This window comes from Perca flavescens, chromosome 15 (genome assembly GCF_004354835.1).
Source record: "Perca flavescens isolate YP-PL-M2 chromosome 15, PFLA_1.0, whole genome shotgun sequence".
In the NCBI taxonomy this organism is placed as follows: Eukaryota; Metazoa; Chordata; class Actinopteri; order Perciformes; family Percidae; genus Perca; species Perca flavescens.
In genome coordinates, this window is record NC_041345.1 from 22,726,154 (window position 1) to 22,753,662 (window position 27,509).

The following is a 27,509-nucleotide window of genomic DNA, read 5'->3' on the forward strand; positions in this document are numbered from 1 at the left end:
ACAGCTAATATGAGACAGTCTAAATAGGTCAAATCAACTGGGTATCACCCAATGTTGCGGTATTTTTAGTACAAAATTCCCTATGTGTTGTCCCTCTTCTATGGCCAAGCCAGTCAGCACTGTCCCTTGAAGCTCAAAGAGGAAACTTTGTACTAAAAAGAATTGATTTTAATTCAACAAAAGGTAGCATATAGAAGAAAAAGGGACAGAAGAAAGGAAAAATTAAATGAGGGGAGAAAATAAAGTATATAAAAAGAGAGAATAGGATGGGTTAGAAAAGACTTTTTATGGTTAAAAGAAAGCTATGTTGACTGTTGATTAACCTCGGAACCCAACAATCTCGAAGCTATCGGTACAAAGACAATTTAGGCGCTGGGGGAAACAGACAAAATTACGTGAGTTTTGGTGTAGCTAGCAAATATCCACGTGCTGATTCCAATTAGCAACTTGAGAGCAAGAATGGAGTTAAAAGATGACATCTCTATAAACACATATCTAATATCTAATCTTTTGCTCTCCACAGAGACTGTTTACCGGCATGCAACCTAAGCCTGTTAAAATGTGATTGGTCAATACTATTTGGAATACAAACAGAAACCTGAATGCTTCCGACGCCAAAATATAGTCCCATTGCCTACAGATTTTTTATTAATATGCAGATATCTGTTTATAGAGATTAACTGTTGATAGGAGACAGGAAATAAATAGCAGCCGACCTATCTATCCACAATGCCTCCCTGTGAAGTTTTGTGGTGGTATGACTTGACAAGAGTCATAATACACGAGGCCTCTGGAGAGCTTTGTCAGTTATACATAAACATGTTGTATTTAGGCACTTAGGTAGTTTTCTTAGGAAGTAGAAGGACCGTGTTAGGAGAGTCACAACACGTGTCAGTTCCCAAGCCCAGCATTAAAGCATATATTGATAAAGCATTATTATAGAATCATTTTGTACAGTGATGCAGCAGATCCTGACCGGAGGTCCCTGCTGGTTCTTTGCTCTAATTAGCTACTTCACTCATTTATAAAGTGAAGAAGAACTCACTAGTTCTCTAGTGCATTAGCTTTGATCAATTACAGAGCAGTGGTGCTTAAAGAGGCCCTATTATACTCCTTTTCAGCATCATATTTGTACTCTTGGGATCTACTAGAATAGGTTTACATGCTTTGATGTTCAAAAAACATATGTTTCTCATACTGCCCATTGCCGCAGCTCCTCTGCCTGAAACACTCTGTCTGAGCTCATGGCCCCCCTTCCCGAAAAGGCCAGTCTGCTCTGATTGGTCAGCTGCCCCACTCTGTTGGTCAACCTAATTCAAACATGCCACTGTGCGGGCTGTGCTTGCTCAGGCAGCACCTATGGGCAGCACATATGATTCATTTTTAATTGAGGAATTTCAAACAGGAATGTGGACGAGGCGTTTCGAGAAAAAGTGCTGTCTGTGGAAGAGAAAGCTCCAATTGGAGTGAAATGTGTTTTTTTGTACTTTATACATCTATTACACACTCACTAACTACACTAAAGGATGGGTAAATAAAAAAAGCATAACAGGGGCTCTTTAAGTGGCTGGTTGATATAAGGCAAGGTTCTTCTGTTGGTTTATGGAAAAGTCCTTTTCCTATAGTTTACCAATAGAGGTCAATAAAGGTCATAGATTACTATTGGAGCATGGTGTAATATCAGAAAGTGTTCCCCAAAGAGACGCTGTGGACTGTTAAGATGGTCAGCAGTTTTCCTGATAATGACACAGAGGAGGATGACTTTATCAGCATGTGAGCCACAGACACAGCAGGCTGCAGATGCATGGCTGAGTGTATTGTTCACGGAGCAGAAGACGGGACAGGTGCACATTGTTAAACTGCTGCAGCAGAGGCGTCATGCCCAGAATATAAAAGCAGTCATTAAACACTGTGCAGATGAGACCTTACTTCTCAGCCAGATGTATTTACCGCTGCAGCCTCACGTTAATGAGCTGGGTTTAGGAATCAGTTGGAGGACTCGACAGCTCAGTGGAAACTAGTCAATATATGGCAGCTTTTTATCGGACTTCACAGTTCATATGGTCAATATCAGAAAATTAAGAGCTTTGGAACTTTAGGTTACAGGATATAATAAGATGAAAGGAAACGGCTTTGTGGCCCAGCTGCTGCAGCAGCTATTGTTGGCACAGCAAACGGTATTGAAATAAAAATTTGGAAAATTGGTAAAATAAATGAACTACCTGTTGACAAAAGAATGTGCAGAGTTAGGATTTTTTTAAAAGGAACAAAGCCATGCAGTATGAAATAAGAAAATAAGAGGTAAAATATACTATGTGAGATTACAACACTACTGTACCAGGTGTGTATAAAAATGTGCAGAGTCTGCGAAGGCCATACATACTGAGCACAAAGTGTCAACGTGTGCAGAAAATTATATTTACCTTATCAACAATATTTACCACACAGAAGCAGATAACATATGTATAGGCTGCGTAGACACATATACTATTTGCATTATTACCCGCTCAGTTTATCAAAATGACCAGATGTCAGTAGAGTGAAGGTACCACAGGATAATCCACGAGGAAAGAAAATTATGTGATAGTATGATATAGCCCCCACAGTTATTTTGCAGCTAATTCTGTAAAGAAACTGCTTCCACCATATGTCACCCACTAGAGGGGGATAAGCACATCTTAAATGTTTGCTAGTCAAACAACCCTGATTACAGAATACAAAGATCAGTCTACCATAGGTTTTACTTTGAAAATGTAGTTTCCCATTGTTTCTCTCAGTTTTCACATCATCTATGAGTACTGAGTTTGGCGAGAGCCCAGGAAGAACAACTTCAGTTATTTAAATAATCTGCCACTGGGAGATAGGACAGTGCAGTGCATGTGTACCTGTATAAATCATGTTGCGGTGATATCTGTTCAATCACATTATGGGGACTCACCTCCCAAACCTCCCAAAACAGGGTAGACTGAGAAACTACCTGCCATCTCATCACCTTCTTTCCTCAGGCCAGAATTCCTAAATAACTATTATAACTAGTATATGTATTTGGTGAAAGTTTGTCGTTCAATTTAAGAGAGAAAAAGCTGGTCCCCACAAAATTAAAGGTTTAAGACATGTTTTTTTGTGCGTTTAGGCTGAAGGTTAGGTTAATGTTAGTGTTAGTCTAGGCATGTAGTGGTTATGGTTAAGTCTCCAGGGGATGTGAGTCAATGCAATGTGCATTGTATGTGTGTGGAGTCAATACTGCTGCAGATGTAAATGTGTCTGTTAGTTTGTGAGGAAAAAAAAATATGTATGAAAACGCAATGTATATTTTACCCCCTATATTGAGAATTGTAAGTCATGTACGGTATGTTGTTGTTTTTTTACTGCTGTTTACCTTATTTGTCTTCTCAGTTTTAAAAGTCACATAAGAGTTTCCTAGTACTAACACTATATTTACCAATGTGGCTATTCAATATGAAAGATGCAGTAAGTGCAAAATTACAGATGGATTTTTATCGTATTGCTCATCACCAGAGCAGGGGGTTCGAGAAACAGTTTAGTTCAGACATGATGCGTATTCCACAGCTGTCACATAGCCGGCTCATAATTTGGTCATAAATAACCAAGTCTCTTGCCGTTCTTTAAATTTGTTGTTCATTTCGGCATCTGACCTTAACAACAGAAGTTCCTGAATAGTAGTACTGTATTAGTAATATAATATTATCCTCTCTCCAGTTAGACATTGATGTCTTCATGTAATTTACCCTTCTTCTTCACCCTCGGATGTTTGTATTCTTCCACTTTTTGCACCAGCCGCATGACTAAAACGTCATAAACACGCCCACTCCCTCGCTGTGAATTCTCCGGAAAATTATCTCTATTCACACATGGGCTCAATCGGACATTACACAGACTTTGTACTAGGTAGCTAGCAGGATAAAAAATGTTAAATGTCCAGTCAAACTGATTCAGACATTTGCGTTCAAACATACAGCTCATCTGGGTAATGTCTGGAGAACTTCAGGATTGCAGTGCATTTGTAAAAGGGGCTTCTGTAAATCTGTAATATCGCTTATTATTATATCATGAACTATATCTTAAATTGGTATTATGTAACCTAATTATTAATTTATTACATATTGGCAAAATAGCTTTGTGACAACATGTTAGGAAGTATAATAAAATTCAATTGAGTGTTATTACATAAATGGAGTAAGACGCTTTCATCAAATGGGTCATTCCATGATGTCTATAGATAACACAAAGATAACAATTGGTAGTAAATGGTCTCACTCCCTCTGTCACCAGGTACAGTATGACTCATTCTGAATCCACTTTGTAGCAGTGCCATGACGCAAACAGCAACCTGTCACTTTCTCCCGATTATGACTACATTATGTACCTTGTATCTGTTACAACCAGGCTTCAGAGCCAAATAGACTGTGTGTGTCATGATAATTCACGATGGATGTACCCCGTCATGCATCCTCCTCAGTGACTTTTGATCCCCAACATCAGAGTGAATCCTTCAGCCCTTGTATACACAGGAATTATTTTTTTGGAGGATTTAGCCCAGGTGAAAAGCCTGTTTATATATTGGTGCAGTTTACAGGTTCATGTGAATTTTAGTTACAGGGGTCAGAGCCGGGCAAATCAGTGCCAATCTGCAATTCATCTGTGTCACAAAGCTTAAGCTGATTGCACTGTTCAGAATCTAAATATTAAATAAGTTATATTGGAAGCTCCCGTTTGCCAAACTCGGTCTCCATTGTTATTTTCTTGCATTGGTATTAGAAGGCATGTTGACAATACAAAGCCTTGTCACAAAGTTATTGATGACTCATTCCCTGTTTGCTTTAATTCTATATCCACCACCCCGGAATTCGACCTTCATATATCTGCCTTAGCCGTTTCCCTGCCTTGATTAAACACATTGGAGGTTGAAGCTTTTAAGCATTTTGACCACGTATGTTGCTCCCCATCAAAGACATAAACCCTAAACTATTCCACTGCTGTCGCAGCTGAAACATGGCTAATGTCATTGAAAGGAATGTGGTAGATGCCCTCTCACCGTGTGGACTAATCAATTTATAAAATGATTCATGATCCAGCGTCTACCTGGAGAATTGCATGTAGGACATAGCATGTACGGCTTCCAACGCATGTGTGATGTCTTTTATGGGGATTTCAGCAAGTGACATGACTGTAAAAACAATCCCATGATAACTATTCTAGAGACGTACTAACCAAGCGCCCCTGCTTCTCTGCAGCCCGCCTGTTTGCAATGATTTCTAAGGGGAGTTCACGGCCCACACAGGAAGTAGAACATGGAGGGAACTGCACCACACAGCTACACTGAGCCTTGTGCTGTAGCCAAATCTCTTGATAAGTTTATACACTACAATCAAGCCGTAGGCCATGACGCCTGGCAGGGATTACCAAGGGATTACAATATATTCACCCCACTGGGATTCCATCACATGGTGGATCAGATCTCTGTGACAGGGGACCAGTGTGCACCACTCCCTCAGGGCCACAAACACTACTGTGACAGATTTGACAAAGAGCCTAAGTCTGTCTGACAGCTCAACACAAACCGCCGCCTGGCTACAATGTGAATGTTAAACCAATGCTACAGGGTTTGACATCACAGAGCTCTGCCATGGTGTTTCTCCTCCATTACCTTCCAGAGGACAGGAAGCAAAGCAATTCGGGGTTTGGAAGAAATTAAGACAGTTTGGCTAAGAGTTGCTGGTTTCAATCCAGACCGTAAGTGATGCAATGTTGCACAAAGAGCTTGGCTTTTTTCAAAGGCCAATTTGGGGATTTCAATCTCTTTGTAAATATAGACTTTGCTGTTTGAAAAATTCAAATGTCAGCTTCATAACTAGAAAAGAAAAACTTTCCCAAACAGCTTACAAATCATTATAACGAAACTACTGAAGTCAATTAATTAGCATAGCCAAATGCATGCATGCAGACCTTTGGTAGATTAAAGGGATGGTTCGGAGTAATTTCACCCTAGGGTCCTTTGCACCATGACCTCAAGCCAAAGGGTTAGGGTTAGAGAACAGAAGAAGAGATCAGTGAAATGACGGAGTTTAAGGTTAGCATCGAACGCGATGATGAGTGGCTCAATTTCGAAGGTTGCCCGTACATATTCGAGCCTGAAAACACGGATGGGAGCTACAACTAATGGAGGAGAATCAGAGAGCTAGCTAGCTAGCAGCGGTAGCAGCAGAGAGGAGAAGCCATCAGGCAAGTGCTATGTAAAAAAACTACTGGTGTACTTACAAACTTTTCAAGGCCTTGTTTTATGAGTACAGAACGTATTTGTACTACTGTAGAAGTTTTGTACCATTGGGCATTATTGGTGGTGTAATTTACGAGATACGCCCTTGGCTGATAGCGCAAACTCACCCAATGTTCGACCAAAGCTCGAGGTCATGGTGCAAAGGACCCTAGGGTCAAATTACTCTGAACCATCCCTTTAAGCTTGAATGCTTTGGACCACTGAAAAAATTAAGCAACAGCTTCAAAAGTGATGTCATGAAAAAAAAAATAAAGATAAATCCTCTTGTTCTCCATTTGTTGCATTAAACACTGGACACCATCTGTTGGGTTGGACCACAAAATACAACTGCAGCAGGGTGACAGCTGCCACCCTAAGACACAACAGCCTGGCCACAGCCTCATGTCGCACGCTGACACACTCTAAAAATACTATTCTGTAGTATTCTATTCCGTTAATGGGCTCTTACACTGTCTTAGTTATGTCAGGCAGACCAGCATACTGAGCAGAGATGAAGCTAAAAAGGTCATTAATCAAAATAAGCCAACTCTAAACAAAAGGCAGTTTGGTTGCCCGGCCAGCAGGGATTACTGCGTATTATCACAACATTTCAGAAAAAGACAGCAACTGTTCCTGTGTATCTAACATGTCAATCCCTTTGCTGACCCCTCCCTCACTATGACCCCTCCTCCAGGCAGTAGGTGACTGAGATGGGCGTTCGTCTAGGCTGCTTGAGCGACTCCCCGTGGTGGCCGCCGCCGCTGCTGCTGCTGCTGTTCTGCACTGTCCCCTTCTGCTCAGGCCGGCCCTTTGGGATTCCCACGCCCTCTGTGAACGTGGCGGTGGTGTTCAGCGGATCGGCATACCAGACAGAGATTAAGGGGCGGTTAAGTCGGGAAAACTTCATGGACCTGCCTCTGGAGGTGAACCCCATCACTGTGCTGGTCAACAACACCAACCCACGGGCACTGCTCACCCGCATCTGTGACACCCTGTCCACCAACCGCGTCCATGGAGTGGTGTTTGAGGACAATGTTGGCTCGGAGGCCGTGGCACAAATCTTGGACTTCATTTCCACTCAGACGGCAGTGCCCATCGTGGGAATTAGTGGAGGCTCTGCTGTCGTCCTGCCATACAAGGTCAGAGCGGGGGCTGGGTCAGGTTCAGAAAAAAGCTGGTTGGGGCCCCTACCTGTGGGATCCTCATCGTAGCGTATAACTGGAAACTGATCAACATAAAGCAATTGAATTCACATTTTAAGCCCTTGCATTTGTATGAAATATGCCCAGAAACTACAGATCAAGCATTCAGTCTGAAAGTGGGTCAGAGAGAGAGAGAGTTCAGAGAGATGCACTTTGGGTAAACAAAACCACTTGGACTAAATGTTCAGGTAATTTCTTATTTATATCATTCAGTCAGCAACTCACAACAACATGAGAAATGACAACCTCTAAGTCACACATTAGTTTCCCAATGTTATAGGCTAAATGATAGACTCTTAACTTCATATACTAAATGGGGGTGATCCAATGGCTTTTCATAATTTCTCGCCATCATCCTGGTTTGTAACTGCTATAAATTCCAAGCTTTAGGAAACGAAGGCAGGGGTGGAGCGTCCAAACCCTACTGTTTAGTTTTGCAGTGGTGCAAGACGTATTCAGATCTTTCACTTAAAGCCCATGTTGCAGGTTAACCACCACTGTTGATTAATAGGTACATATAGCACTCAATATATGTATATCATTGTTAAAAATGTCTCCAAATAGTGTTAAAGGCCAGTTTTTGTCAGGTTTTTGTCGTTTTTGGTATTAGTGTTTCCCCCCCCCCCTCCCTTCAAGTGTGATTGTATATTTTGTTTTAGATACCATATAATCTTCAAAACTTTTCCAGAATACAGTACACAATGAGCAACCATAAAAAAGATGGGTTAACGACTCTTGTTCTGTTTTACAAAAACTACAATAGTTATCAACAGGCATGAATTTCGAGACAAATAGGTTTGTAGGATATATATTATGTAATATTTTCAAATGTAATTCCCTAACCTTGTTCGTGATACAATATCTAAAGGGAACAAGCCACGCCTTATGCCAGTTAACATCAGTAAAATGAGGATTCCAGAAACATTTCCCACAAGGTGATATTTTCTTTAAATTTAGAAAGCAGTTTCTAATGTGCTTATTAGTACAGTTACTGCTCATAATATCCATACTGTTAATATAAAGAGTAAAATTAAAATCAGTAACTTCATTTTGTTTTTTATAACTTTTCATTAATTCTAAAATGCCAGTAGGTATAGATTTGAAAACTGAATTATATTCTTTGAACGTTATTGGGAATACTTTCTCTCTGAGAAAAGATTCATAATTAAGTAAATGACCATTACAATCAAAAAGATCTTTCACGAAGATAATATCTCTATTGAACCAATTTTGCAAATAGAGTGACTTGTTCCCCCTAGTGATGCATTCATTATTCCATAAGATAGACTTGTGTGGAGAAAAGTTGTGAGAATCACATAACTTCCAGGCCAAAAGAGCTTGTTGATAAAATTGGGATAGTTTTAGTGGCAATCTTGTAATATTGTAGTTACATTTCAATACAAATTTAAGACCTCCTACACTATTAAAAAGGTTATTGGGGATAAAGTAACACAAAGACTCAGGTGCTCTCAAACATTCCTTCTACCATTTCACCTTAAAGGTGTAATTCAAGTCCAAAAAGTCTAGAAGTTCAAATCCACCTTCATCCTTACAACCAGAGAGCACCGCTTTTTTTAAATGATGGTGTCTGTTTTTCCATACAAAATTATTATATAAATATGGAATTTATGTCTTTACATGTTGAATCATGAACATTGAGAGAGAGGGCAGGGTAAACAAATCTTGAAATCCCTTCTGCTTTTGTTAAAAGAATCCTACCTAGAATAGAAATGTCTCTTTGAAGCCATAAATTCAGTATTGTTTTAGTCTTCTTCAATTTAGACGAAAAATTAAGTTGTTGACGTTCCTTGTGGTCCTTGCAGATATGAATACCTAAATATTTGACACATTTCTTAACAGGTATATTAAACATTTTTTCCTCTTCAGTCTGATACAAACATAAAATTTGACATTTAGATTTGTTAAGTGTTAAACCCGAAGCAGGTGAAAATTGGTCAATTAGGGATATAGCATATTCAATCTGATGTTTGTCGAACCGAGACGGGGCTTTCGCCTGTCGTCTCCCCAACGTGACGTCATGCAATGCATTGTGGGGGAAAGGAGAAACCACTGTAAAAAAGTACTACTTTTTCGTATTTTATTCCGTTTTGTGATATCCATTGTATTTGATGTTGTTGGGTAACAGTTTAAATGTTTATTACCAACAAGCAAATTGCAAAAAATCGTTAGAAAATAAACCCTGCAACATGGGCTTTAAGTATTTTATAAACTAATACACTGGATATCAAATATTTTACTTGCATCTAAGTGGTAACTAGACCTGTCCAAAAGACGGTTCCTTGGTTAAGTATAGTAATTGAGTAGCATGCACGCATTTGCTAATGTGAGAACCACCAGATCAGATTTCTTCCTCATGTCTAAACTAAAGCAACACTGTATACCATAGCACAATTAAGATTTGTAAGATTTTAGCTGATAATGTACTATAAATCATCTGACTATGAAATAAGTTGCCAGGCTCATCACAACAGCAAATTGATGTAATTAGACTTCCATTTTCAGAACTCGTTTGTTGTCAAATGTCAAGCGCTCCATACTTTCACGGAAATTAGATGGATTGGTCGATTGGTTTTAGTTATTCAATCAATCATTTGCTATAGAGCCTCTATGGTAATTACAACACCTCAAAGCAAAAAATTAAATAACTTTAATCACAATTCCAGTCAAGGTACATATTTATTTTCTTGGTAGCAGTCAAATAATCACACAGAAGCCCTCATTTGAGTGCTAATTACATCAACCATAATAGCATTAGATAAATGGACAAGGACAATTTGTCATTTTAAATTACTTAGTGATTAATAAATATCAGAAATATCTATTTAAGATTGCATTAGGTTGAAGAAGGAAGAAATGAATTAGGGAAGTTTGTCAAGGTCAAACATAAAACATAGATGGATCACAGGTTCATTCTCACTGATACAGTGAGATCAGGGTTTAGTAGGTCACTATATTTAATTTATGTTCTCCAAAGACTGAATTATTATCAGTACTGTATTAGTACTTTATGCAGCCCTGACTCTCAAGTGAGGTAAACAGCTTGAGAGACACTTACAAGCCATTAAACTGCTTTTAGAGTTGAAGCTGGTAGGTTTAGCAGCAATGATCCATCTATAGGAGCACGATCACCCACCACAAAAGGCTCAGCCACAGAGACAAACTATAAACCTTCATTTAGAATGTTTTTTTTTCTGTTGACATTCTACTGACTGCTCAAAAAACATCACATTATAACACAAAAAGGGGGAACATCTGGAAATGATATCTTATTCAGAAAGTGCAGGAGAAATACGTGTGAAAAACTCTTCTTGTATAAGAAACAAGCTAGTATCATCAGTAAGAAAGGAAGAGCGACATGGATGAAGATACAGCAGATAAGGAACAAAAAGGGTCCAAGAATAGACCCCTGTGGGACACAATACATCACATCCGTCCACTGAGGCCATTAAAAATGAATAAGACCTTATGTTAAAACTAGACCACAAGCATTCAATATTGTTCAAATCAGTCTGAACTGGATTGACCACAGCCACAAACTTAGAATTATTTTTTAAATCAATACACATATATTGCATATATTGCTATTACTATAGTGCGTAATTTCTGTCACTCCATGAGGAATTCTAAGTAATGACAACAAAACTGATGATGATACAAGCCTTCTGTGATCCCGCACTGCCCACACCCCTCCTCCACGCAGCTGCTAGTAGCCAAGGAGGACACGGAGGATTAAAAAAACATGATTGACTCTTCAGAAGAGGTAATTATCTTCACTTGAGTTTCTGTGTGCGAAAGACGCCGGACGACACAATCTTCTGAACATAGCGATACTGCGACCATCGTCTTCAACCTTAACCATTGCCTAATCCTAGTTTCTAAGTTAATTCGCATCATTTGTATACAGCTCCCTGTCAGCTGCATCCATTTCAGAAAACACGGGTGATCTTTCTATCGGCTCTATCTCCAGGGTAATAAAACATGTCAATCAGTTGTTATTGCCTCCAGCAGCTCATTTGCCGTCTAACTATTCTAACTTGAGGACAGTAACGGCAACTAAGTCATAATATATTCCAAAATAAAAACATGTGACAAGAAATAAACGTAATGACAAACGCTGGCAAATGTTAACACAAATGACTTCTTTTCATCAGTAATAAGCCAACGACGGGAGTTGAGACCATTAATATATACTGTGTAGTGAATGCATTAAAAGTGCCTTACATAACAGTGAGTTCATGAATTATTAATATGGACAGTCCCAGTTGGATACCACGTAATCTTCTGCTACCCACTGAGGTACCAGGCCACTGATTGACATGTACACCTCCCTGCCTCACCTGATAATTTGACACTTTGTAGGCAAATAACAATTTATCATGGTCTTGGCACCCCATGCAGTCAATGTTCTGTGTTCAATGTGGTTTTGCATATTTTGTATTGATTTAGAATGCTGATGACCATTTTCCTATCTTCCAGGACCGCCACTGGTTCTTGTTCCAGTGATGTGCTATTAAAATAAAACTGCATAAGTTAGAAGTTTGTTTGAGAGAGGTGTTTTATGGTAGATTAAACTTATTTTACTGTTGCTTGATAATATGGAAGATCTGTTTTTAGTACTTATGACTTTTTCTCCAAATGGTGCAGCCCTATTGGAAGATCAACAAGCAAACATGGATAATGTGGGAAAGGATAATCTGAATTTGGCAGTTCTGGACTGAAGCCACATTTTCTCAAAGCAAATTTCCTGCAAGTACTTGGACAAACCATTTTCTAAGACCTTACCATGGGGCTATAACGTCACAATGAAGTACATACAATCAAAGGTGATTGTGGCTTAGTTGGTGGAAACGTTCAATCTTCAGCCTCTACTGAAAAAATGGCAAAATGTCATTGAGCAAAATATTGAACCCCAATTTGCCCTGTGAAAAAGCTCTGGGATATCCAGTATTGTAGTGCAGCATACCACAGAATCCAGATGTCTGAAGTCCAGGTTTTTGCAAGTGGAAAACAAGGAACAAGCAAGTACTTAAACTAAGAATAATTACAGTCACTGTTTCAAAATGAGATGTATACTGAAGGTTTGAAATATCAGTAACATTTATTATACTGGTCATTCTATTATTCAAAATGTGAGCGGCAGCAAAATTATTTGTGTCTCCAGTAAATATTTATGTCACAACGGATTTAGATAACAGTTGTCACCTATTTATGCTGTAATTGGTCATTTATTAATTAATTTATATTGAAGTGCTGTAACCTGACAGTGTACCAGGTACACATAGATGAGTTTGTTCCAACCCTCTTTGAGCCTTCTTCTGAGCAATCAGTGACGCCGCCCCATGGATTGATTTATGGGGCACTGTCAAAGGTAGTCAACAAGGCAATGGAGCCCATTCATTTTTCATACATATCGCTGAGAGCCGAGGGTTTGATCTTTCTGAAAGTGACGGCACAAAATTAGGTGATAAACGGATTCCTGTCCTTAGGACATTTTAGTTTGTTGATCGACAGCATTGGAGCACATGTACCGTCATCCTCTTCATTTTCTATTCCAATGAGGACAACAAATTAAATAATAACAAGCAAAACTATGGTATCTTTTGCGCAGTGCATATGCTCAACCAAAACAAGTTGCTTCCCCGAGACTTTTTTTGCAGAGGTACTGCTGCTGCATCGGGAACTTAGCACCACCCAAAACGATGGTGATTGGTTTAAAGAAATGCAAACAACCCAGAGTGTTTTTTCCTCCTATCCCAGAATATATCTGTAGTGTAGCCAGACCTTACTTCACAGCGCTATGGAAAAAGGTCTGGCAATGCAAGACTACGGTCTTTAGATGACAGAAGCTGAAGATACAGGAACTGCTATTTCTACAGTATGGGACTTTAAACTAAGTTCAATAAGTGGTCCAGAATGGACCATTAGCATGATTACACAGCATCTCAGTTAGACAAAGAGGTGTAGTTTTAACTTAAAATCTTTCCGAGCGTTGCTTTCACTTCAGTAGATTTATGACGACTCTGAAGAAATGGGGACATACAGTGATGTCTTTCCAAAGTACAGTAATTACCCATACAGTAGTTGTACCTTCTTAATTCCTGAACAAACATAGCATAAAATCAACTTTTTGTCTCATTATGCATTTAGTTCAATATCCTGACCTAAAATTCAAAGCATCCTTTGAAGCATTCATCTTGTGATCTGATAGATCCCATCCTCCGAGCCACAGTGCTATAAGTGGACAAAATGTAAGCCAGACACGAGCACAACCCTGATTGTCTTTGCAGGAACATGAGCCCAAGGCTTTTCTCAAAACTAGAGCAGTTCCTTTTTATCTCTCTGTCTGCCTTCGCTATGTCCTGAACTCACTTGTCTCTTGCTCCACCTCCTGCTACATTTTAAAACCACTGGCACATTTACAGTGTTACCTGTCTAGACCGAGGCAGAGCAAGTGCAGAATAGTCGTAGAAGCAGCCAGAGGGGAGCAGTGAGGGAGTACGTATGAATATGCAGTGTAACTTAAACTTTATACAACTCAGATGTCAGGCTGGGTGATAGACAAATATTGTAACAAGAAACATGTTATATCAAGTACACTATTAAAGGGGCAAACACAGATTTTGTGTGGATTTGAATAAAGAATGTGGAGGAAGTCCTTACATTCACTGAGTGCTGTGAGTGCCTATAACATGACTATACCAAAGTTTAATGCTTTAGTTGCTATGAGTGGAGATTTACAAACAAATTACATGAATGTATATATCAGATATGTGAATGTGTGTTATGACAAATAATATATAATAATGTTATGAAAAAACACACATATTCAATGTCAAATCAAGATTTACATACTGAGCAAACAGTAAAAGTAATAGTCTGGTTTTCATATTAACCAGCAAGTTTCCTTTTTTCCTACAACTACAGGGTTTTCCCTTGTATTATACAGCTTAGGCGCAGCGCCCAAGCGTTGGTGTCGCACCTAAGCCGTCTGAACCCAAGTACAATTTGGAGCACATCGTTTTGTCATGCTTGTATTTTTGTCCTCCAGACCATATTAACTTGGCTTTGAGTGATTAAAATAAGAATATGAAACTCCCATAAAAGTAAGATAAAACCAAAGTTCAGGATTTGACTTTGTGTGATATTCTTAGCTGGACAAAAAAATGACTCAATACTCAGTTAATCAATAATGTATCTTAATTATTTTGTGTTAAATGCAGACAGAACTCCCATGCTCATTTGCATATTATTTCAGTCTTGCTCCACGCCATCGATAGTGTCATAATGTTGGTTTTTAAGTGGCAAATGGCCAGGGTGTGTGTCTGTTCCTGGTTGCCGTGCAGGATCTATGTGACGTCAGCAGCACAGGAAGGCGACGCCAGGGCATTTCCTGCTGCGCGGCGGAGGCAGACATATGTCGCAGAAAAGAGCCGTGGCCAGAAGTCACTCTTTATAGAAGTATAGAAAGGGAAAGGGGGAGATGGCTACAGTACAGTGTCCAGGGGAACCATACACCACTCTTTGCTCCATATCTTCAGTTCTAATTTCACTCACTGCCACACAGTTACCGCAACACATAATTTCATTGTGGCTTCAGCCCCTTTGAGCCAAATTACTTAAATCTCTTGTTTCCTTTAGCGGTTTGGATGCACATCAAGTCTATCAATAGGCATCCCTCACCTGAGTCATTCAAATAACCTTCAGCAATCCAGCAAGTCTTAAAGCAGGTAAACACTGCTGTTTCTGTTAGGGCTGCTCGATTATGAACAACAACAAAAAAATCACAATTATTTTTGTCAAATTTGATATCACAATTATTTAACATGACTACTCATTGACTTTGGGAGAGATGTTGCATGTATAAACTTAAAAATCAGTTAAACAGTTAAAGAAATTAAATCCCTCATCAATTACCCTACTTTTCCCGTTGAACTTTTTGAATTCCCCTTCAGAAAACAAGGCAAAATAATCGCTATTCTCGATTTTGTGATCCAAATCAAGATAAAAATTCAATCAATTGCACCGCCTGAGTTTGTGTGTAAATTCTGGTTTCTGTGACATATAAACAGCTGTGGTTTAGAGATAATCACTGCTTAACACTCATCTAACTGCAACTCAGACCAGTTTCAAAGCATTTAAAAACTAATCTTCTGGCTGCAAAGCATTCACTCAATTGGACTTTGCAAGATTTGAGCACAACACGCTTGACAAAATGTTAAAGGGTTAAAAAGTTAAAGTTAACTGTGAGTTTCTGCATCCGTGTTGGTAAACAGATACGAGTTCTTTTGTATATTTTCCCCTTGTGGATGTAATCTCAGCCTTGAGAAGCTAAGCTTTCCACTCAATGGCTGTAATCTTCTTTGGGACTGTGGACTATTACTGTGAGCTTCTGTGGACAACACTGTGGAAGTACAGCTTATTGACTGAACAGAGTCAAGGTTGATATCCATTTACATTCACCCAGGTCATAATCTAGCACACATTATCCATAGTGTTGGGCAATATGATCATACATATCGTGAGATGATGATAAGGATTTGTCAACCAGCAGAGATTTCACTTTCTTTTTGTATTAGATAAGTCATTTTTAGAGAATTTCTGTATTATTGTGGTGAAGTACCTTGAGTTTTTAGTATCCATTGTAATATAAAATTACATATACTATAATAGAACATTTAAAATGTCCAGCCACCCTTAGACATACATATAACCTTTCAGGGTTTAAAGTAGAGGGGCCCTGTCTAGCCTTAAATAAGGAGCACCTTCACTAATGTCGGAATTATGGGTTAATTAGGGTTAAGGTTGTATAGGGTGCTGTATTGTTTTGTTCTACTTGTTTTGTTTTGTTTTGTTCTACTTGTTTTGTTATGTTTTTAATCTACCCTGCCCTGTAAAGCGACTTTGAGTCCATGAAAAGCGCTATATAAATTCAATTTATTATTATTATATAGGTGCTTATTAAGGTTAAGGGAAAACTGAGTGGTGCTACATCACACATCAAAAACCCAAACTCATTTAATAAGTGAGGCAAATTTAAACCATCATATAGTAACTCCAGCTTCGGACGCATCACAGACCAAAGATGTGTCTATTGGATGACGCGTCTTCAACAATCTAAAGCAAGTAAGATTGCCTTTGACTTCACACTTCTAAATATAATGTGCTTCATTGTTTTGTATTGGCTAGCCGTGAGGAGCCGGTTGGGTATGAGACCGAAACAGAAAACGCATTCTTTAATTTTTCAGTCAAACAAGTTACAAGTGAATCTTTAAAAGAATCACAAAAGTGTAATTTCTAACCCTAACCAGTTGAAAGTTTCAAGTCTTAAGCCGCCTATACATGATGCGTGGTAAAACCGCTCTGCGCTGGCTGTGCCATTGTTTTCCTATGGGGAGAGCAGGGAAGACAACTCGGAGGAAACGCTTCCCTTAGCTTCGCGCTAAGAAAAAGCGCAAAGCTACTGTAAGTGCCACCACAGTGCATTGAGACAACAAAAACAGAATTCTTGGAGTGATATCAAGGAAGAAGTGGGATACAGCCAAGAGGAGGCCATGATGGCAGGATTTTTTTCCCCCACTTTTGAAAGTATACCCATTTGGAATGGGTCCAAAAATGTTAGCCTTTGTGGTTAAATGTGTGGTCGGATAACACATCATACAACTTTGTTTGTTCTAAGCCTACTGGACTCTTTAGTCTGTATTTGGCTCCAAGAAAGGAACTAGAGGGGAATTCATATTACATTTTGCGTAACCGACTGTGACTGTTTCATTTCATTCCCTACAACCATATGCCTTGGACAGTACTGTACACGCTCTGCACACTGACAGGGCGGTCGTGACTTCAGGCTTTGAGCTGAAGCGTTGCCCGTGGTAATGCCCCAGGCTCATTTGGACTGCACTATCAGTCTGCTCTCTGCTAATTGAGCTGTTGAGATTGTAGTTTGCAAGGGGCTTTACTCTGACTGAACCTTGGACTAGTAAGTATGTACAAGGCATACAGAAACACAATATTAACATAACATACATACTCTTACACCTTAGCACCTGTCAGGGCACAAACTGATTGTGAAGCGTTGCAGATGCAGGAACAGGCAGCAGCACATGGAGGCATAAGGCAATAACACCGACAGATTTGCTGTATGACAGTCAGGGGAAGGAGAAAATTAGTAGATTTATACGATCTTCTCAAGCTCCTCCGTGACTAACCTGCATAAGATCCCTGCACCCAGTGTGGATGTATGCAGCCAGCCGGCCTCCACTGCAGTCTAATCCATCTTAGTCCACAGCCGTTACCTTACACTGAGCTGAAACCAATTCCTAGTAAAGACACTGATAACCAAATTTCATTTGTATGAATATTACAGTAATCAGTAACATATGAGGCATCTTAAAGAGAAGATATGAACTTTGGGTTTTAATTAAATGTATTTAAAAAAAATAGTTGGTTTAGGTACAATTCACATATTGTCTCCTTCCGCCGGAGCTCCGACTGGTGTCTGTCCGCACAGCGGGCTGCACTGCCATTTATCGGTATTAAATTGAGATAGTTTTCGTAACCTGTGAAAATGTCTCGTAGTTGCTTTAAATAGTAGTCCAATTCCGTTTTTTTGGTAGAGAGTAGCCTACGAATGAAAAACACTGTTCTGAGTGCTGTATCGGCATTGCCCCGACGCCCTGAACAACCTGTCTCCGTCTCCGTCTCTCTGCTGAGCTGAGCTGCTCTGATGAGCATAAAGGTGAAACTTGCAATTAATCCGCGGTTCACATGCGTGCCGAACCATAGGGGCGGTCCGTTACGTTACTGTATATTCAACATCACTGACAATTTACTGATCAATAGAATCTATTTCAAAATAGAAAACATTACACTTCATACAGTTTTGTATTCATATCACTATTGTATTATTGTACAACATTTTACAAAACTTCTGTTATATAAAGCTACCTGACTGTTTGGAGATAGAAGAACAGAAGTGTGAGAAAACAAGGGCAGTGGGAAGTGAAACGAGGCAACAGAAAAAGCGAATATTTTGAGCACAGTACAGTCAGAGGCACAAAGTCAGTGGATTTTGCCGTGACGTCTGAAATCATAAGATGCTCATACATCACAAGACCGCTGAACTTTTTTCCAAGGACAGCAATGAGACAGGCTAAATAAGATCACAGGTCTGTGTGCAGTCTCAGGATACCTGACCCCTCCAATTCTCAGCTCTGAAGCCCCCGTGCTCAGAGTGAAGTGGTTTTTCCTCAGAGAGGGAGAGGGTCAGGAGGGGGCCACCTACATATCAGCCTGATGGAGGAAGAGAAAGAGCTTTTACAACAAGCTCACACTAGTCAAAAAAATATATCTCTACTTAGGAAAGATTATAGGCAAGAAAGTTTCAACAGTAAAAGAATAATAAACCCCATTTACACATCTTCTATACCTACTCACACTAATGTCATGCTACTACAAATGATCCACAATACAATGTTTGTTTTGCAGAGCAATGTGGCACAGTGAAGATGAGGCACAGTAATTGGAATCTGCTGAAGAATCAATAATCTGCGTTGAACTAATAGCTCTACATGTAGAGTTGCATCAATCCGTCACATTAAAAGTGATACCTTGGTATAATTACTGTGAAACGGTTGAGACGACTGCTGGCCTGGTTTATATTAACACTTCTATACTCTACGTTTGCGTCTGGGTTCCTCATTGCTTCCTAGCGTGAGATTCGCAAAAGTTATTAAGTCTCCTGCAATTATAAGCAATAGGTTTTTTACATCATGTCCACAGTTGATAAATGAATAAACACACTGTTAATAAGTTGTTGATTTTGGTATGGGTGTTCTGCAGCTCTTTTACAGAGAAGAATAACACCAACCAAAGGAATTTTAGATTAATGGCTTATAACTGATATTAATAAGTGCTCTACTGGCCTTTAGTTACAAATTATAAACCTTTTATGTTGGTTTTCTTAGCATCTGTTAGTATTTCTAATAGGATATAATTTAGTAAGTGCTTATAATTTGTAACTTATGACTTATGACATTATGCTTTATAGAACAGTCATAAGACATAAAACCTTTGGGTTGCCTAGTTATGAAAAACCCCTTTGTGTTATCCTCATCATCATCCAGCAACTTGTTAACATTTGATTTGATGCATAATAAAACCATGGAGAAAAAAACGATTTAGTTGCAGATAAACTACAAACTTTTGCTGATGGCTTTTTTAAAAGTTAGAGTTAATATCCATAACTAGGGATGGGCATCATTCATTTGTATTGATATTGATACCATTTTTGAAACTGCTTAACGATCCGAGTCTTTATCGATACAATTATCGATACTTTTCTATTATTTAGTGGAAAGACGAGACAACAAGTTATTAATCTTAACAGAACTATTATTGCATTTATTGCCGTCTTTGGCTGTTTGATATCTTCTGTCTCTGTCGCTGTTTGTGTTTTAAAAACCTTCTGAGACCTAAGGTATTTTTGACAACTTAATGTATGGTCATATCTAACTATTCTGCCCTCAGGTGATTCCTCTTCACTATATACGATCGTTGTTTCATCATTCATTTTTTTTGCCGGGTCCTAATAGAACCGGATCTAGAGACCCAGCCCTATACATATCCTCATAAATATAAAGGAATTATTTAAAAAAATTATTAATCCTGCATTTCCTATTAACACCTTTACTTTTTTTAACTTTACTTTTTTACTAACTTGACATTAAAGAGCGCACCTTTGAATAAGCCAACACATCGTAACCTTATTCATTAGACAAATATCGATAACAATACGTAGAGGTGTGAATCTTCACTGATCTCCCAATTCGATGCGATTACGATTATCATGTCAGCGATTCAATTTGATTCGATATCTCGATGCATCACGATGCATCACGATGCGTCAAATACATTTTTCTATTAAAGCCATGTAGGATATTTAATTCATAGCTTTTCAAGCTTAAAAAACAAAACATTCTGCAGTGCTCTAATACTAAATAAATTGGATACATAAAACTACAGCACTGAGGACATGGCACTTCCTGAATGTGCAAAACATAACAGAATATGTAAACAGAAATGTTGTTAGGCCTACATTAAATTGTAAACATATCCATATCATATGCCGAATATCCATGTCTATGATTCGATGCATCGATTATTTGATTGATAATATTTAATAATTTAATAAATACAGTTAAAAAGAAAGCCATCCTCATTCCTCTCTCAAGGTCATTGCATTTGCAGAAAAGACAGATGAAACACAGAGCCGGCGCTGGCCACAGTGATAGTGCCATCCCTCTGAATTTGCAAGTACGGATGACGGCCAGTGTTTGCGCGGCAAAAGTAAGACATGTGAGTTTAAGTGATGAATGGGTCTGCAGCTCCTGGAAGAGCAAAATAAAGCAGAACCACTTAACTCCTGTCAAAGCTGTACTACAGACCCTGCTGGTTGGGCAACTCACTTCTCCATGTGTGATTTGTCGAAGTACAAACATTCTGTGTGTACCCTCACAGGGATAAGGAGGGTCTTCCAGAGATCTTACTGCACATTATACACATTTAATTAAGACGGGTTAGTCCAGAGAATATTGCGTGCAGTTGGTTAACTAACCATAAAGGTCTTCATAAATTTTCCATCTCCTTAACAATGTTTTCCTCTTCCTCCAGGGTGAGGGCTCCAACTTCCTTCAGCTGGGCTCCTCCATTGAGCAGCAGATAAACGGCATGTTCAAGGTGATGGAGGAGTACAACTGGGACAGCTTCGTGGTCATAACGAGCCTCTACCCGGGCTACGAAGCCTACGTGGATTACATTAAGTCCTTCACCGACACCAGCTACTTTATATGGGATCTGCAGGACGTGCTGACTTTCGACATGTCCGCCGACGGCATGAACGACATCCGGGCACGAAGGCTGCTGCAGCAGATTGACGCACAGGTGCTGTTGGTCTACTGCTCCCATGAAGAGGCTCAGTACCTGTTCACCATGGCAGCTGAGTCCCGACTGGTGGGGCCAGGCTACATCTGGATTGTCCCTAGCCTTGCAGTGGGGAACCCAGATATTCTCCCGCCTGAAAGCTTCCCTGTGGGGCTCATCAGCATCATCACAGACCGGTGGAGGATGAGCCTGAGAAAGAGGGTGAGGGATGGGGTGGCCATCGTGGTGAAAGGTGTGCAGAGCTTTAAGAAAGAGAGAGGCTTTGTTCCCGAGGGCCAGAGTGACTGTCACAACCCCCTCAAGCCAACTGCTACTAATGACACTCTGTTCAGGTGAGCTAAGATGTTGGTCAGACAACAATTTAACATAAGCTTAAGAGAACCTGGCCTTTCTTTGTAACATTCTTTCTAATATCCACATTGTAAATGCTTGTCTTTATAAAGGATTGCCCATGTTTGGTGGCAGGGTCGTACATTCACCGGAAGACAGCGCTCATTGAATTGAGTTACAGAGTTATGGAAACAACTTTGCAGTGGCTTGCAGTTAATGGTGCTAATGGTGAACATTAGATATGAACCCCTGTAGCTTTAGACTATCTTATGTGTACTTTATGGTGTCTCCTTTGTTGTGTTTAAACATAAACTTGACACTAAGGATAACATTTTCATTTCAAATTGAAGCAGAGTACAATGAAAATGCCCTTGGTGTGACAAACTGTTACTTTAATTGTGCAATATGAACTAAATCCAAGAAAAATCTTCAGGACTAACACTTCAATTGTTTTCACACATTACTTTACATTAATTGCACAGCAGAGGTCAATCATAAATAGTTTGAGTCTCTTTAATTGTCTTAATTTAGATCTGTAGTGTATTATTTGAATAACCTAGTTAAGGACAAGCATAAAAATGTTGTCTGACGGTTAGGGATCACACAGGGAATAATTATTCTATTTAATTCCTGAAATATAAAGATGTAGAGATGAAGAGAACAGAAATGGCTCAGACCTACACCTGTGGGACGTGGCAAAAATAGGTCAAAAGTTATTTATTCATGTCTTCCCATCTGTTTAGTGTTGTGAACACATTTTATGGCGACTGTTGCTTCCCACCAACTGTGTCCTGTGCCCCTCTGCCATCTATCTCCTCATGTCCTCAGGACTGAGCGCTCCCCTATATCTCTTAGAGATTGCAAGGTTATTTTGTTGTGGGTGGGTGGATGAGGGCGTGGCTTTTCCTTATTTAAACCATGCCCAAAGAGCAATCTAATGCCTTCTGTGCCACAGAACACGGAGCAATCCCATTTTGTTAGAAAAATGATGAATGATGAATCAAAATGAGCAAAGGAAAGAGCAAGAAAAAACTGCTCCAGCATCAGCTTTTGGCTTGTCACGAACCTATGAACCAAGGTCTTTCGGGGATATATGGCTGTTGCTGTAGATGGTGACTAACGGGACACTAGGATCATCGGACACTTTTCTTGCATTATAAAACATCACTCTCTCCCTCTGATGTCAGAAGCATTTTTTCTTTTGGAGTCTTCAGAGCCGTGGGGGAGACAACTTTTCGTTTTGTAAACCCAAACCGTCCATGAAAAAGTGAAAACGGTGAACATTATCTCAGGCTTTGATACTGTACACACCCTCCTTTTAGACTTGCTAAACCCAGCAGGCACGATTTGAGTAGCAGCAGCTCTCGCCAGTAACGTGAAGGTCGGCAAGATAGAACAAAGCACTTTTCATTAACTTTATAGTCAATCATTTCTTCTCTTTCCACCCAGATCAAACATTAACATCCCTCGTGGTTCTCGGATTTGTCCTCACTTGATTGGGGATTTTTTCTTTTTTTTCTTCAAACGAGCTTTTGATAATGAGTCAGCTCACCTGTTAATGGGATTTTTGCAGATTACCAGATTAAAGAGGCTTTTCACACCGACAAGAGCTGAAGGCTATTCTCCTCCCAGTAGGCTTTCATCACCTCTGCTGGAGTGGCGGGGGAGGTGAGAGAGCAACGCCACAGGCCTAAATATCACAGGATGTGAGTGATGACACAATGGAATCAAAGGAGAGAGCTGTTTTCTTCACAGTGCAGAAGCTGTCAGGACGCCTTGTGTCTCTGTTGTGTCAATGCAGCTGTTTTTATGTTCAATGACGAGGCATTTGTGACATGATCCAATCAGTGTAAAATGGTTTCATGATCCCAAGACCAACGTGTGTACTAAAAACAAACAGCTAAAACATTTAAAACTAGGACACTCAGAGAACAGAACAAAAACCCATAAAAATGATGATGAATTCAGATTCATTTCAATTCAGAAAGCTGCTAAAATCAAGAAGACCCCAGAGTAACTGTAGAATGTGCTTTTCCTGTGTCAAAGTGGTTTGTGAAGAGAATGTCCCAATCACCAGACTACTTTTCCTTTCTGTCCGTTAGTGAGTTAACGAGAAACACGGTCAGAGCGGGACTGTGCAGCCAGCTAGTCAATTCATGACCTGCTTTAATCTTCTTTTCAATTTCATTTGTTGTCTCCAGCCTTCAGGTTGACGCTGGCTAAATCCCATGACCCAAACTTTATTTTTTGACTGTCGCTGCCACCGTTCTCTTTATATATCCATGGCTGAGTCCCACTTGTAGCAAAGCTCAAACCGCCAGCTCCTGCGAGATTTGTGTTGTCTCGCAGGATCCCAATGCGGTCTATCTCGCAATGTTAATTAGGAGGCGAAACATTATTTGTGTATCCGCTCCGTTATTCGGATCCACTCCAAAATTTGATGGGTTCTACTTTGGCCCATGCTACACCCTTCCACCAACTTTCATGAAAATCAGGCCATTTTGGACAAACAAAATTGGTTGGACAAACCAACAAACAAACAAACAGGCAGCATGCTAACATTTGCTAAGTTGCACTGAACAAAAATGAGCAGCTGAGGCTATTAGTTCTGCAGGTATTTGATCATAAACCTGATGATTGGTGTTAAATAGATAGAGCATACTTTATTTATTTCCAGTGGGACATTTTTCTGTCATAGAAGTTAATTAAGACAAAAAGGAAAAACAGAGTAATATACAATGTACAAAAACAATAATTGAAATAAAAAGTGGGGGATTTTTTAATACTGTATGTATTTAAATGGGAGGTAAACATACTGCAAGTAGGGCAAAATTGCATGCAAATCGTACTGTAAGGTTATAGTGCAGTTATGGATTAGATAATTTAATTTTAAAGAGGATGAAAGATGTATAAGTGGTAAAAGTCCTGTGTTTTACCCATCCGCCACCCCAACATACCTCCTTACTCAATCCCCCGTTCCTTTATACTACTCGCTACGGCGGAAATTAACTCGCAATGTAGGTCATTTGCGTCGATATACACGCAAAAATGCGATTATGCGTCTTGATAACATGCAAAAACAGAATACAAATTGGCGTGACATAGATACGCCAATTCATGAGATCAGTCTGCTTTATTCCCTTAGGAGTAAGTGTGAGGCTTCACCTCTTGACCCCCCTGTTTTGACACAGAGGGGACTGGTTGTACAGGGAGATGACAGCTCCTGTAGTGGTTCTTGTCACAGCAGAGCTGGATCAGTCCGTTACTGAAAGTGCTCAGTTTGTGCAGCATTCTCTTCCCCACCACCACCAATCCTAACGGCTCCAAGGTGGTTTCCAGAACAGAGCTGGCCTTTCTGATCACTTTATTGAGTCTGTTTTGTGCCGGCTCTGATGCCACTGCCCCAACACATTGCAGCGAAGTTGTACTTGCAACAACAGACTGGTAAGAGCTCTGCAACACTGTGTTGCACACATTAAAAGGACTTGAGTTTCCTCAGGAAGTAGAGTCTTCTCTGTCCTTTCCTGTATACAGATTAAACGTTTTTGCAATGCATCCTGAGGGAACATTAATGTGTGTACCAAATGTCCACAGGAACCAAGCCAACAGTTGTCAAGATATTTTAATGAAGAACTAAAAAGTTAATCTTGTGGTGTCGATAGAGGCAAAGTCACGGGTTCACTAAAGTCAGTAGGACACATCTACTAGGGAACATGAATGTCTGTACAAGATTTCATAGCAAATGTAATAGTTGTAATAGTTCAGAAATCAGTCTGGACCAAAGCGATGGATCAACAGGCTGACATTACCATTTCCTAGAGCCATGACATGTTTGGCTTTGCGCCTGTTTGTAACACTGCTTCACTTGAAAAGCTCCAGCTTCTCAATTGTGAAGATTTTCTGATTTTCTTTGTCTTTGCGATAGGAAGTTAAAAACATTTTTGCACAAATTTTAAGTTGAACTCACTGATCATCTTTCTCTTTGGGTTTTTGTTTCTCTGCAGGCACATGTTGAATGTCACCTGGGAACACAATGACTTCTCCTTCAACAGTAACGGTTACCTGGTGAATCCAGCCATGATAATTATCACTTTGGACAGAGAGCGACAGTGGGACAAGGTGAGCTTTTCACAACATGGTGACACATATTTCACTTCACAGATTGAATTTTTGTGTACACACTAAATGTGTTAAGTAAAACAGTAGAACTGTTCTGCAGTCCCACGGGGTCTTTCCCCTGACGTCTTTCTCTGCATGCTACAGGCAGAGTGATTTCATACATCACTGCTCTCTTTGTAAAGACCAGTTAGAAGAGTCAGAGCTCCACTACACCAATGAACTACTTAATGAAGGATCGTCTTCTAATCGCACACACAGTACATTACACACACACACACCTCTGTCACTTACTCCTACCCTCCATCTCTTCAAAGAGATATTAAAAGAATGCCCACACACATTTATCTAATAACTTTGCTGCAGCGTGCCGCCTCAATGACTTTTTTGGAGATTGAAACATTAATTTAACCACAGGGGGCGGATGTGATGTGGACCTCAGACTAGAGGGAGTTGACTTCCTCCACTGGTTGAATAGAATGGGTTTTAGTTAAACATCACACTCATAGTAAACACCCACAGGCAATTCAAAGCTAATTATGTTATATTTATGTTTTCAGGTGCTACTTCCTATTCATTTCTGGTATGTTATTGAGACTTTGAGCTTCAGTAAGGGGAAGATATTTGATTATGGAAGCAGACAGAAGCCGTTTTGTGTATGAATTAATACAGCAGCTAGTCGCATGACATAAATATTGGTTTAATAGTTACTGGGCATTATTGTTATGTGGGTCTGTCAAATTATTGTAAATTATTAATTTATGTTGAATCACACAGATTTGAAAAACTATACATGACAACAGAGTGTGATGTGATACATTGTGGTACATTTACAGGTTTTTTTAATAAAGAAAAGAAGAACTGGGTATTTAGAAGGATCCAGCTAGGGCTGGGTACAGCCAATAATTTCTAGAATCGATTCGACTCCGATTCACAAGATCCTGATTTCATTACATTTTCAATTTGATATCAATTAGGGTTAGGGAAATTTCAATTCAGTACCAATTTTGTTTGGATATAAAAGAGATTCTCAGAGAACGTATGCTATGAATTGTACAGCAAGAAACAACCATTTACAATGCACCAGGTTAATGTTTCCATTAAGAATTGACCACCAAAACGTTTGTTTTAAGTACTTTTTACGGTTTTATAATGGTGAAGAGGCATTTATTAAAAGATATCAGAAACACATTTTATTACTGACAGAGAGACTTGTTGCCATGACTTGGAACTTGAACCCAGAGTTGAAGGTAAATGTGTCCTCTCATTCACCCCGACTCACTTCTGAACATAGACTTGCTATTTTGAGTACATAGTGCGTTCACATTGACAAAATATGGCCAAATGCAGTGCACTACGAGTACCTGAATGCTGCACTCAAAGCGGTCAAAAAGTTGAGTGTGGACATTTGACTGTAAATGTCCTCAACGGCCGCCATTTTCGCTCCGGAGTGGAAGTTACGGGGGACCACCAACATATTTTCAAACTTGTGAAGGAAGCTGCGGCGGTTGCGATTAAAACGGTGAAAACTGAACTCCACAAATTTTATACATGTGCTTTTTTTTTTTTTTGATAAGTAGCACTATACTACAGTCAGATAAAACAAGCCAGTATATATTTTGATG

General features: G+C 39.5%; 1 protein-coding gene across 1 annotated transcript in view; it reads left to right on the forward strand.

Moving 5' to 3' along the window:
• The first annotated feature begins 6,987 nt into the window (after positions 1–6,987).
• grin2ca (glutamate receptor, ionotropic, N-methyl D-aspartate 2Ca) overlaps positions 6,988–27,509 on the forward strand; it is a 51,892-nt gene continuing 31,370 nt past the window's right edge. Inside the window, exons 1-3 of the mRNA XM_028600424.1 lie at positions 6,988–7,416; positions 21,169–21,770; positions 25,773–25,887. Of these exons, the coding sequence (XP_028456225.1) occupies positions 6,988–7,416; positions 21,169–21,770; positions 25,773–25,887 (1,146 nt within the window). The remainder of the gene's footprint in view (positions 7,417–21,168; positions 21,771–25,772; positions 25,888–27,509) is intronic.